Here is a 13,935-nt window from a genome sequence, read left to right as displayed (position 1 = left end):
TGTTTTGGGGTGAAGAGTATTATGAAGAAGAGGAAAGGAATGTAGTGGTCAATATAATTTTGGTCAATATAAAGGCATTGAATGCCAGAGCAGATGTTCTTAACCTGGGGTCTATGGATTTGTTTAAAAAATATACGTGTTGATATATTTCCATATAATTGGTTTCCTTTTTAAACCTATATACTTTATTCTATATATCTAAAAGCATTCTGATAAGTAGTCTGTAGACTTTACCAGGAATTCAGAGGTCTAAAATACCTAAAAGTCTCTGGTCTAGAGGGTAGGAAAAAGGGGCTGTCAGGAGAGAGAAGAGGGATGTTGCCAGGGAAATCAGGAAATGCCACAGTTATACTTCAATTACTTTGCATTTTGCCTAGGGATGGTTTCCTATTTTATATAATGTTCTGAGGAAAACTTAATCTCATATTTCACAGAAGCATAGATTTATAGCTCTTAGGATTTGGAGGCAACCCTAAGAATGTATCCCATTGGGCGTAGGCCTGGAGCTCCAAGGGCCTCAGAGTAGTTTGTTGGTTTTGTGGGAGACCCACAAGATTAGGAGGAAGCCCTCTTGGATGCTCTTCCCAGTCCTGGTGCCAAATAAAACCTAATCTATACAATGCGGAGAAGGGGTCTTGGTTTAAATTTAGCAGGTGCTTATTTTGGCCATAAACGGATAAAGGCATGGATATTAGGTAATTAACAATAGTTTCTCAAGTCAGAAAGTGCATCAAGGATCCCGCAGGTCATCAGGATAGACATTACTACTTATGTGACCCCTGGGCAAAATGCTTACACTCTCTTTGTTTCATTCACCTCCTCTGTAAAATGAGGGGGTTATACACCATGGTTTCTAAGGTCCCTTATAGCTCAGATGGTCTCCCTGGCAGATGTCCTCAGCCTCCTTGCTAAGCATCCTTGTCTGTTTCCTCTGTCTCAGCTCCACAAGTAGGCTGAGTATGTTTTCATCAACCACCCATCAAAGTGGAGCCATTTGGGGCTCACTGATGCTTTTTCTATGGTTTGACATTCAGGCACTAGTGGATTCTGGGAAGGCGAACCCATGTCTCTGGAGAGCCATCCTTATCTCTGGATTGTTTTTCTATTCTTTGTCTTAAAGTGATTGTTTATCCTGACCCTGAGTGAGTCATCCAGACTAATTTCCCTGCTGTCTGCTTCACTTATTCCTTCCCAACCCTCCTCCTGGAAATAGGGAGAAGCAGTGTTGTTTCTCTCCAGTCCCCACCACAAGAATGCTGGCAGTCATTCAGATATACAGCTTGTTCAGTGGAACTGAACTGATGTTCTTATTAGATGCTTTGAGATCCCTAAGGGAAGGTCAGTCACTCAAGACTGTGTCCTCAATGCCCATTGTACGCCAAGCCTTCTGTGTGGTGCTATGAGCAGATGTGAAAGACATAGGATGGATAGTGAGAGTTCATATTTATGAAAACTTTGTCTATACCATTGTGTTTGAACCTCACAGCAGCACTTGTTGGGTTGGTAGTAAAGCTATCACATTAGAGATGAGAAAACTGAATCTTAGAGAATATTGTATCTCTTGAGGAGCTATGACCTCACAGGAGGGACAGAATGCTTACACAAAGAAGTCTTGAGAATGTGTACCACACAATGAATACTCAAGTTATTGTATATGGAGAGAATGCTGGATTTGGAGTCAGAAGACCTAGGTTTGCTCCTGTCTTCTTCACTTACTATCTGTGTGAACTTGGACAGGTCACTCAAATCTCCTTTGCCTTAGTTTCCTCATCTGTAAAATGCAAGGATTGGATTAGACTGGTCTGCAAAGTGCCTTCCAGCTCTAGAGCTATGATTCAGGTAGTTATTTTATTTATGAAGTGAAGAGGTTGGATTAGATCATCTCATCTTTGGAGTTTATGATTCTATGAATTTAGCACAGGGTGAATTCATAAGAATTCAGAGACCACAGTCTAGTGGGGCTAATTGCAGAAAATTAACATGGAAGTCATATGCTTTAAGTCAGGGCCTCTGTTTCTGAGTGAAATTGGTGTAGAGGAAGTGCACTAGACTTGGGAGGAAGAAAGGGAATAGGGATTTATTAATAATAATAATAATTATAGTTACCATTTATATAATGCTTACTATGTGCCAAGCACTGTGCTAGGCACTTTACAAACATTATTTCATTTGATCCTCGCAGTGACCCTGAGAGAAAGAGGTGCTATCATTATCATCTCTATCTTACAGTTGAGGAAACTGAGGTAGACAGGTTACATGATTTTCCTAGGTTCACACAACTAGCTAGTCAAATGCCTGAAGCTGGATTTGAACTTAGGTCTTCCTAACTTCAGGTCCAGTACACTCTCTACTGCACCATCCAGCTGCCCCTTAGAGGAAGGGGACTCACCTTGGGTAAAATATTTTCGGGGCTTTGGCTTCTTAATTTTACAAATGAAGACAATATCTACACCATCTGATAAAGCTTTTATGAAGAGAGTGCGCTGTAAACCCTAACGTACCATATACATGGGAGTTGTTGTTGCAGTTACACCAAATGCTTGTTGTCTTGTCCTTTCCAGCCCTATGGTTCTATTATCCTAGGCTCTGAAGGTAGATGATAGATTGGCAGAGCAAATGAGCTGCAGAGAACCCTCATTTTCCCAGCAGCCTGAGGTTCAGCTGCCTTTTATTAAATCTAGATTTATTTTTGAATCTGAAAGCCATTTGATTATAATGGTTATTAGCAAAATGAAATTGTCCCTGTTCGGAGGAGCACTCCCAGCCAATCTTGTTAACTCTCTGCAGCTGTCTCCAGTGTACTCCGGGAAGACTTGCGGCCTGTGTGGGAATTACAATGGCAACAAAGCAGATGACTTTCTCACCCCTTCTGGCCTGATAGAGCCTTTGGTAGAAGATTTTGGAAATTGTTGGAAACTCAATGGAGATTGCCAAGATTTGCTGAAACAGGACAGTGACCCCTGCAATCTTAACCCTCGATTAAGTATGTATCCAGGGCAGTGACCAAATGTGATGATCTTAAATTGAGTGTAATAGATTCATTGAACCCACATCTCAGTGGGAGGTGGGGTATGGATGGATTATTTTGTAGTCAACTCTTAATTATCTTCATGTTGCTTATTCTCTAGGTAAATCTGTGCAAATTTTTTATGTTCCATTGGCTTCCTTCTATCACATGGATATGTGATAGGTTGATGAAGCTTATGGACCTTTTCTCAGAATTATGGTTTTAAATGCACATAAAATATTTATTTTGAAATTTTGAAATAGTTCATCTATAAAAAGTTCATGGGCCCTAGGTTAAGCATCTCTGTTCTATCATCTAATAATAAAGATGATGATAGATAATGAAAATAATGCTTAAAACTTCAATGAGTAGGGGGTACTCCCTTCATCGACAGAGATTGCATTTCTTGGTTGATGGTCTTTGGAAATTGCTATGGATGAAACAATTTAACATCTAGTGGTCATGCCTCTTGGAACTTTTCCAAACCACCTCTTGGATAAATACAGTAAACTTCATCCAAAACGGAACTCCAAGTCTTTTGCACTTCTAAATCTGAATCTTATGAACCTTTTCAGCTTGGTAGAACTTACTACAGACAGGACACCTCAGAGAGGCAATGGAGTAGGATTCGGTAAAAGTAAGCACCCTGACACATGCAGGATGGCCTGCTCTACAGATTCTTAGATCTGCTTTTCTAAAAGGAAAGCAACTTTTGAGGGGTCAACAATTTACTTTAATCAAGCACATATATCATTCACTTAGTTCAGTGGGAAAAGTCAGCACCCAGAACTTCAGAGAAATACAGAGAAATCAAAATCAACAGTCAGTTCCAACTGTCTGACCGTAAGCAATACATACATCACAGATCAACAGATAGATAACTATCTGATCATACATACATACATCCATGGTTACCAGAGAGAGAAGCACCAACACCTGGGTTTTTGAAGCCAGAGGGTTCCTTAGCAGTTGCCCAGAGTCTCATCTGGCCAAACAAAAACTTCCAATGAATGTAAAACCTCACCTCAGAGTATTTATACGCTTTTCAGAGCCAGAGGGTATCATAACCCTTGAGAACCAGTGCATTAGAAATGAACAAAATGTGTGGACTTCCTCCATGGGGAAGATCTTTAACTCTCTGATTAGCATTACAGATTCTAATGGAAGAATAATGAGAATAACTCATGTCTACAAGGTGCTTTTCATTTTACTGAATGTTTTCCTCCCAACAATCCCAGGAGGTAGATTGTGCAATGATTCTACTGCTCTCATTTTATAAATGAGACCACTGAGGTTTGGAGGGGAGAAGCAATTCATTCAAGTTAAGTAGATCAAGACTCGAACATAGGTTTGCAGACTCTAAATACAATCCTTATCCATCATACCCCAGGTGACAACTTCTGATCCATCTACCTCCAATGATATAAGTAAAGTAACAAGGAAGTAAAATTCCATTTACTATAAGCCTAAGTCAAGTAACTCGTAAGAGATTGTGTGATACAGTAGAAACTGAGTCAAAAGACCAGCATGCAAATTCTGGCTTTGCTGCCTACTACCGATGTGATGTGGGCAAATCACTCCCTCCTCTGGGCCCCAGTTTCTTCATCTGTTAAGTGGATGCAGACTAGATATTGAAGTTCCTTCCCAATGCTGAATTGTATTGCTGTTATTAAGAAGGCGTATCAAGCTGAGGATACACACACAGATGTATATATACACATATATGTATGTATACATATATACACACGTATATATAATATATATACACATATGTATATATAAAACATATATATACATGCATACACGTATTCATCCCATATATATAATATATATTTGTAAAATATATATTATATATATGTTGCAATTCAAAATCCAATTTTTTGTTTGTTTGTTTGATTGTTTCTACCATTTATGGATTAATTGCTATATTGGATTGCAGATTCCTCCATCATCATGTATAACTGAAAGTTGACATTATTTGTATTTGGTCTGTATATGAATAATGCCTATGCATGACTGGTGCTCAACCTCTGCAGTGTTATTAAGGGAAAAATGTCACATCTGGCTCTCTCCTTTTCTTTCCTTTAAGCCAAATATGCTGAGGAGTCTTGTTCTCTCTTGAAGTCCTCCAAGTTTGAGCCATGCCACCCTGTGATCAGCCCAACTCCCTATGTGAAAAACTGCCATTATGACGTCTGCTCTTGCTCTGATGGCAAGGACTGTTTGTGCTCAGCAGTGGCCAGCTATGCCTCAGCCTGTGCCAGAAAGGGCATTATGATCGAGTGGAGGGAGCCAGGCTTCTGCGGTGGGTACCATTTCCTTCTGATGCACAGAGCCAACAGAATAGTTTCCTGGAGGCCTGAGGAGTGATATACATGGGGCTTTTCCCAGCTTGGTCTAATTAGTAATGACTTGTATTTGCAGAATTGAAACTAGGGTGGAGTAACTGGAGCTTTTTTCCAGTGTGCTAAATTTAGAGTGTGCTAATGCACTTAAAGTCTTCTGGCTGCTTGAAAACATCAGAACTCAACACTTAGGTAACAAAAATAATTGGATAAAATAGAAAGCTGTCATCTAGGATGAAAACTAGAGTGTGTTTGTTCTTTCCTTGCTTCTGCTCTTACCTACCTCAGCTACAAGGGTAAACATATTCCTCCTACCTCTAAGTATAGGAATACTTGGTGCTCTTGTCTTGGTTTTGGTTCTGCATTTATGTATAGCATTTTATATTTTCTAGAACACTTTCCCTAGATTTGATTTCATTTGATCAAAGTCAGAGAGTGGGGCCTTTCAGGAGTGAGGACTCTATTATTTCAATCTTAGCCAATTTTCTCTTCCATCTATATACCCATGGGATGGAAACAACGGAGGCATGATCTCTTCTTCCAGGGAAATTTTGGTAAAATTACCATGCATCATATTGTCCTGTCCTACTTGAATTTGATTTTATAAGTTCTCATGATCTTATTAGTGTGGGGTCTGTACTGATAAAGATCAAAGCCCCTCCATACTTTCTCTTTCTGAGAGATTCTTGTTTTTAAGCAAATTCTCCACAGAGGATATCTGCCCCATATGCCAAAGGCCTTCCTTGGGTTTTCTTGAACCCCCAAGACATTTTGTCAAAGACATTTCTTTGCCTTTCCCTGGTACCAGAAATTCCCTGTATCTAGTGCCATCTTGTGCTGGATGTTGGAATCAAAATGGAAAGTGAATTAAAACTGAAGGAGATGGGGGAAGATGGGGCAAACTGTCTATTCTTTCACAGTTTTATCTTAACTTATCCCAGTTGATATTCACTTCCATGACTGTATTTGCTCCTGTAGCTAGGACTGTGACCATTTAAAGTTAGAGGGTGATCATGTTTATTGAATGATCACCAGCCAATAGCCTAGAGAAAATATCTTTCTTATGCCTTTTGGATCCTGATGGAAGATTTTGGAGAATTCCTGGGAGGTAAACAGGTACTGCCAATTCATATGTTAACATAATGAATGGGGCACTGTTTGGAGTAAGAGAATCTACATTTAACTCAACTCTGCCATTTAGTAGATATGTGATTATGGCAAATCTCTTCATTTTTTGGGGGCCTGAGTTTTCTCATCTGTGATCCTTTTTAATCCTGAATCCTATGATCCTGTGACTTTTCAAACAGTGAGGGTGACCACTGTATCTTGAGCGTTGAATTGAATTGAATTGAATGTTTAGAACACTGTATGTTGTTGAGTTGTTTCCATCATGTCCAGATCTTCATGACCCCGTTCAGGATTTTCCTGGCAAAGATACTGGAGTAATTTGTCATTTCCTTCTCTAGTTCATTTAACAGATGAGGAACTGAGGCAAATAGGGTTAAGTGACTTGACCAGGGTCACACCACCAGTAAATATCTGAGGCTGGATTTGAACTTAGATTTCCCTGATTGTAGGCCCAGCACTTTATTCACTGAGCCACCTACCTGCCCCAGAATACTTAGTGTATTTTTAAGCTTTAGTAGTTTAAGTTTAAACAGCTCTCTGTGTGTTGGGGGTGGGGAGAGGAAAGAGATCATTAAAAAATACCTGCTGTGGTTCCTCCCCTAGGAGATATGAAGTTAATTAGAGAGGCCAGACCCAGAGAGTAACTGGAAGATGAATTGATATCCAATTTTTTGAGCGTTTGTTCAACAACCTAGGGTTTGAATAACACATTGAGTAAATAAGTTCTAGGGAGTCGTCAGAATAATATGGATTTAAATATCCATAGGAAAGTTTTGACTAGGGATGTTTGTTTGCTTTAACAGAAAAAAAAGTATTGTACATGAGACTGTGAACTTTGGTTAGGCATAGATTTTAACATATATATTAAATTTAACATGATAATAACAGTCTCCCTGCTTATCCTTGTCCCTTTTTCAACTTCCTTCTGCTCAAAGCATGATTTCTCAAAACTTAGTGGGCTTTTCTACTAAATTTTTAATCAGATGTAAAAGTTTAATTACACAGAAAAGATACACTTCCCCCTAGAATTTAAAAATTAAATAAATTAGAAGTTAGAGTCCAAATTACCTTTTTTTCCCCATGTGATAATTCTTCAGTGAATCAGAATATTCATGTTTTAAGTACAAAAAAACAATTCTTGGATGAGTCTATTCAGATTTAGAAAGCACTGGCTGACAGTTTAGGTTGTCTATTATTTCATGAATATTCAGATATTCATGAGGAATAATCTAGCTATTGTCATTGTTCATTAATTTCATAGTTTGAGGCAGCTTTTCTAAAATCTCTTTGGAAGATCTGATAAGATGAACATTTTCATTAAAATGCAAGTTATTCTTGCATCAGGTGGGCATCAATCTACTTTCTAATGAAGTATCAGTTGCACATTTAGGTCCTGGAGTCAGTCAGTCAATAATCGTTTATTAAGCATCTGGTACATGCCAGGCACTTTTCTACGCACTTGGAATATAAAAAAAAGTAAAAGACAATTCCTGTTCCCAAGGAGCTCACAGTCTAACGGGGGAGATGACGTGCAAATGACTATGTACAAACAAGACGTACACAGGATAAACTGGACAAAGGGAAGGCACTAGAATTAAGGCACGTTGGGAAAGGCTCCCTATAGAAGGTAGAATTTTAAATGGGACCTGAAGGAAGCCGCGATGCAGAGATGAGGGTGAGCATTCTGGGCATGGGGGACAACCACTGAAATTGCCTGGAACTGGGAGATTGTTGGGTCTTGTATGAGGGAATCCAAGGAGGCCAGTGTCACTGGTCTCAGAGTGTGTGGAAAGGTGCAACACACAAGGAGACTGGAAAGGTAGGAGGCCAGATTATGAAGACAAAACAGGTGATTTTGTATTAAAAAAATATTTGCTCTTCCTCTTAATGCCTCCTTACCACTGTATGAAAAAGAAAAAAAAAGAAAAACAAAAGCCTTTTTAACAAATACACATAGTGAAGCAAAACAAATTCTTACCTAGGCCATGTCCACAAAAATGTCTCATTTTGCAACCTAGTCCCACATTTCTTTCAGGAGATGATGGACTTTTCAGCATGCTTCATCATCAGTTTTATTTAGTCATTGCATTTTTTTCAAAGCTGGTTGTAATTATACAAATTATAATAATATATAAATAACACAATAATATATTTATATATAATATATGATAATATATAATATATAAAATTATATAAATTATTCTCCTGATTGCGTTCACTTTACTTTGCATCAATTCATATATGTCATGTTCACTTTACTTTGTATCAGTTCATGTAAGTCATCCCAGGTTTCTCTGAACTCTTCCTTTCATAATTTCTTATAGCACAAGTGTTCTGTTACATTTATGTAGCATAATTTGTTCAACCAGTCCCTGAAGTGATTCTCTCTTAATTTTTGGTACTCTCTTAGTTTCTAGTTCCTTGTCACCACAGAAAAAGCTGCTTTGAATATTTTGCACACATGGATTCTTTTCCCCTTTGGGATATTGCTAGGTCAAAGTGGGGGAAGCAGTTTGAAGAAGTAAAATACCTCTCCCACTCTGAGCTCTTCTGACCTTAATGGTTAGCAGTTCCTTGAGACAGGCCCATGAACATACCTTTGAACAAGTATGTCTTTCAATGGATAGAATCCAAGCATACTAGCCTTCTTTTTCCAACACCTTCAAACCTTTCCTCTGAATCTTCCTGTTCTGTTGAACCCTCTGAGTCCTCTATCATACTCATCTTAATCTCCATGAAGGAGTACCCATTGTAGCCCTTCTAATTGGGGAATGGAGATGCATGAGAAATGTTGGCGTTGTGGAAGGGGAAAGTGTGAACGTTGGTTCTCTGAGTCATATAGTGTTTCTCATTTTGCTAGAGGAAGGCCTAAAGGTCCCTTTTCTTTGTGACTAGAGTGTAATTAAAAGTATAGAGGCTAGATAGTCCTTTCCTCTTATTCCTTTCCTTTCTTCTTCTTAAATAAAATTCTGACTCCTCCTCAAGGGCATCTCAGTTTGTCCCTGACCTGCTTTGACTTGTTAAGCCTGAGACTCAAGGGAAGGCAGAATAGGAGAGACTGAAGTCATATCTACTCCCTAATCAAAAAGACTTCAGACTTGGAAGAGTCCCTTCCCTTTGATGGAGTCCATCTAATTTTTTTTAAAAAAAATATTTTATATTTTCCCTAATTTTATGTTAAAACAATTTTTAAACATTTTTTAAAAAGGCTTTTGAGTTCCAAATTCTATCCCTACTTCCCTCTCTCCTTTCTTCCCTCCCTCCGCTCTGAGATGGTAAACAATCCAATATATGTTATGCATGTGCAATCATGTAAAACATTTTCATATTAATAACTTTGTATAAGAAGACAAAAAAAGAATGAAAGAAAAAATAAAGTAAAAAATAGTATGCTTCAGTCTGTGTTCAGATGATATCAGTTCTTTCTCTAGAGGTGGATAGTATGCTTCATCATGAGTTCTTTGGGTTTGTCTTGGATCATTTGTGTTGCTGAGAACAGATAAATCATTCACAATTCTTCATTATGCAATATTGCTATTACTGTGCACAAAGTTCTGGTTCTGCTCCCTTCACTCTGCATCAGTTCATGTAAGTTCAGGTTTTTCTGAAATCATCCTGCTTGTCATTTCTTATAGCATGGTAACATTCCATCACAATCATATACCACAACTTGTTCAGTCATTCCCCAATTGACAAGCATCCCTTTGATTTCCAGTTCTTAGCCACTACGAAGAATAGCCATGGATATTTTTTTTTTGTAGAATTAGGTCCTTCCACCACCTTTTTTTTTTTTGAGCTGTTTAGGCTATAAACCCAACAGTGGTATTGCTGGATCAAAGGGTATGCACAGTTTGATAGTCCTTTGGGCATAGAGACCGTCTAATCCAAGTTGTTCTTGTTGTGTTCATCCTTCGTTGCCGAAGAAGACCGTGCCATCAGAGAAATGATGACATGACATGACTTGCACTTGACTTTGTTTTGATACCTGACAGATCACAGTAACAACCATACATTCTTCATCTGAAGGAATTTTAGGATCACAGCGCTGGAAGAGAGACTTTAGATTGTTCTAGGCCAATCCCTTCATTTTACAGATGAGGCTTCTCAGGTTTAGAGAGGTTGTGACTTGTCCCAAATCGCGCTGTTTGTAAATGGCAGAGCAGGGAGCTGAACCTAGGCCATGTGACGCCTAAACCAACTCTCCCCACTGTACCATGCTCCCTCAGGTCAGGCAGGGCAGATTCAGTCAGGAGAGAACTAGGGCTCTCCTTCTTCCTAGCAGAAATTTTCCTAGGTGTCTTGGAGAGTCCCTTGTTGAACATTGACAATGATCTCCCTGTATTTCTTCCTAAGAAAATTTTGGACCCTTTTATTTGGCATTCAAAGCTCTCCATAATTTGATGCTATCCTATCTTCCTAATCTTATGTCTTATTATAATTCTTTTTCCCTATGCTCTTCCTCCTAGACAAAATATGAAGCAATTTCTAGTCCCCTAAACACTCTTCTCTCCCTGCTTTGGATTGAATTGTTGCTAATGTCCTCCCTCTTCCACTTTGCCAGCTGAATTTCCACCCAGGCTTTATAAAGTCCAATTTAAGTGGCACCCCCCTCCCCCCTGAAAATGTCTTTTACTTTCCCTTACCCTTCCTGATGATTTTTCCCTCAAATAGCACTCTGCTTGGTTCTTCTCTAATGTATTTATGTAATGTTATGTAATATAATTATATTTGGTCTGGACCTGTGGCCTCATCGGTGGAAGGCCTCATCTCAGGGAAATTCCATTCACCCTGGCAGAGCCACAGCTCCTTGCCAATTTATAATGCTATGGAGTTGCCTGGCGGTGTGAGGCAGCCTTGTTAAGCAGCTCATATTTGTCAGAATTAAGGCTCGAATGTGCAGAATGGCCATTAGATATTCAGTGGGAGCATTTACAGGTTAGAAATGGGCACTAGATAAAAAGCTGGACTTGATTTGTTGTTTTGGTGATTGCCTAGATTTTTAAAGCTGTTAAGAGCAGATGCAAGTCAAAAGTGTATGTACATCCATGCTCCTTTCACCCCACACCCCTTGCCCTCCTCCTCAAGCCCAGTTGTTGAACATTTGCCAGCATATTTCTGGCTTAAACCCAGGACTTTTTGACTCTAGGCTGGCCTTCTATCCATTACACATTCTGACTCCTCCAATATCATAATATTATAATAGTCTACTTCTCTTTTCTCCACAGGGACTGCCTTAGTTAAACTTTGTATTTCCCCCAAGGCCTAGTACAGGATTCTGAACACAGCAGGAGCTTAATAAATGTTTGTTGAATTAATGAGCAAACATACCCCTGCTGCAGTAACCTGATTTTGCTACAGAAAGTGTCTGCTTTTTTTTTTTTTTTTTTTTTTTTTTTTTAGTGAGTTTCAGCCTGCCTGAAAAGACCAGTTTGGAGGCAAAGAGCTCTTTCAGGCTAAACAAAGAGAAAAAAACAATCCTGCAAATAACAGTGCCTTGGGAAGTATTCACGTTACAAAGGACCTTGATACACATTAGAGTACATATCACTTGAGCCTTCCAAGACGTGATGTGTTCAAATAACACTAATTAATGCTAGAGCTAGGACTTTCTTCCCCTGCCCCACAATGTTGTCTCTGTGCTAATGAAGAGAGACCGTTGCTGTTTATGCTTGTCCAAAGTGTTTTCTCAAGAGGCAACCCTAAGCTTGATTGCCATACACCATGCCACTGCTCTGACGGCCTTGTCATCTGCTCCCAGAATGTCAGAGCCCAACCTTGGCCTCATTCTTTGAAGCTGGGCTAAAAGTGTTTCATTGTAGTCTCTCCCATCCCAATCGTTAGCAGAAGGCGGGGAGGAAGTGGTTGAGACATTGTCCCTTCTCTCAGAACCATCAACTCCAGACTGTGTGTTAGGACCTTGTTGGCAAACGGATCTTTTGTGAGGGGCATTGGATTTGTGCTTTTATAAGTAGTGGGGACTCCCTCTATGAAGGCATATCTGCATCTGCTTTACAAATTTGGGGGTCTTTTTGAGCTACCTGATGGGTTGCTAGAGAGAAAATGATTTATTCAGTCATACAAGGGTGTATATATCAGAGGCAGGCTATGAACCCAGGTCTTTCGGGATTCTTAGGTCAGCTCTCTATTCCTTAGAACATTTCACCTCTCATTCTCCCACTTCTGAGCCACGCACTAGCAGTGTTATCACATGACCAGCAAAGTATAAATACCACAGTGAGAAATTTGAGAGCTTCTATTAGATAGGAGAATTATGAATAGAAAGTTTTGTTATTTAGCTCACCTGGAAAGCCTAGTAAACTTGTCTCACTTTTATAGCCTACTAGACCAATGAGTGAATTCTTAAGTTCATACTTGGGTCAGCTAGATAGCTCAATGGATAAAGGACTGGGCTTAGAATCAGGAACTCATCTTCATGAGTTCAAATCCAGCCTTAGATATTTACTAGCTGTGTGACTTCATCCTGTTTACCTCAGTTTCCTCATCTGTAAAATGTACTGAACAAGGAAATGGCAAACCATTCCAGTATCTTTTCAGATACCCCAAATGCAATCATGAAGACTCTAAAACAACTGAACAACAACAAACTTTGGTACTTAATCTATTCTTGATGGGCTCCCAGGGAAAACCCCTAGGCCCAAGTCTATACTATACTTTTTCATTCTCCCCCTCTCTCCCACAGTTTCTCCCTATGCTTCTTCGAGCAACTCTACCTTGGTTTCCCTCTTTCCCCAATGTTCTGATGATGTAACAAGTGCACCCAATTAATGATAAAAATAGCATCTTCAAGATTCCTGTTCATGCCAACATGTACAAGGTGACTGTGGATAGTGGGAAGAGGTAGAGTGTCAATACACATAGAATGGGGAAGGGGCTTATTCATCATGACTGCAGTCTAGGGAGGAGGGTACATATGGAGCATTCCTGCCCTACCATCACAAATGCCAAGACCAAACCCTTCACTCTTATTCTTTTCTTTCTCTTCTCTAGCATTAAGTTGTCCAAAGGGCCAGGTATATCAGCAATGTGGGACTCCTTGCAACCAGACCTGCCGCTCCCTCTCCTATCCAGACATGGAATGCAGTGAGGTCTGCCTTGAGGGCTGTTTTTGTCCTCCTGGGCTGCACATTGATGAGAAGAAGAACTGTGTGCCCAAAGCCCAGTGCCCCTGTTATTATGATGGTGAGATCTTTCAGCCTGAAGATATCTTCTCAGACCATCATACCATGTGGTGAGTGCCTAATGGCAGCATCGTAGGAAGTAGTCTTAGAGCTTGTCTAGCCCAGTCTAGCTGGTGCAGTAGATAGGGTATTGGGCGTGTAGATAGAAAATCCTGAGTTCACAATTGGGTAGAGAAATCTATCTTACCCTACAGGAAAGTAGGAGGGGAAGGGGATAAGAGAAAGGGCAGAAAAAAGGCAGATTGAGGGAGAGGGT

General features: G+C 39.6%; 1 protein-coding gene across 1 annotated transcript in view; it reads left to right on the top strand.

The window, feature by feature from the left end:
- The window catches only part of VWF (von Willebrand factor), a 213,489-nt gene that overhangs the window by 81,514 nt on the left and 118,040 nt on the right, over positions 1-13,935 (top strand). Inside the window, exons 14-16 of the mRNA XM_072653709.1 lie at positions 2,788-2,983; positions 5,097-5,312; positions 13,489-13,729. Of these exons, the coding sequence (XP_072509810.1) occupies positions 2,788-2,983; positions 5,097-5,312; positions 13,489-13,729 (653 nt within the window). The remainder of the gene's footprint in view (positions 1-2,787; positions 2,984-5,096; positions 5,313-13,488; positions 13,730-13,935) is intronic.

This window comes from Notamacropus eugenii, chromosome 3 (genome assembly GCF_028372415.1).
Source record: "Notamacropus eugenii isolate mMacEug1 chromosome 3, mMacEug1.pri_v2, whole genome shotgun sequence".
NCBI classification, from domain to species: domain Eukaryota; kingdom Metazoa; phylum Chordata; class Mammalia; order Diprotodontia; family Macropodidae; genus Notamacropus; species Notamacropus eugenii.
This window is presented reverse-complemented; position numbering and strand designations above follow the sequence as displayed.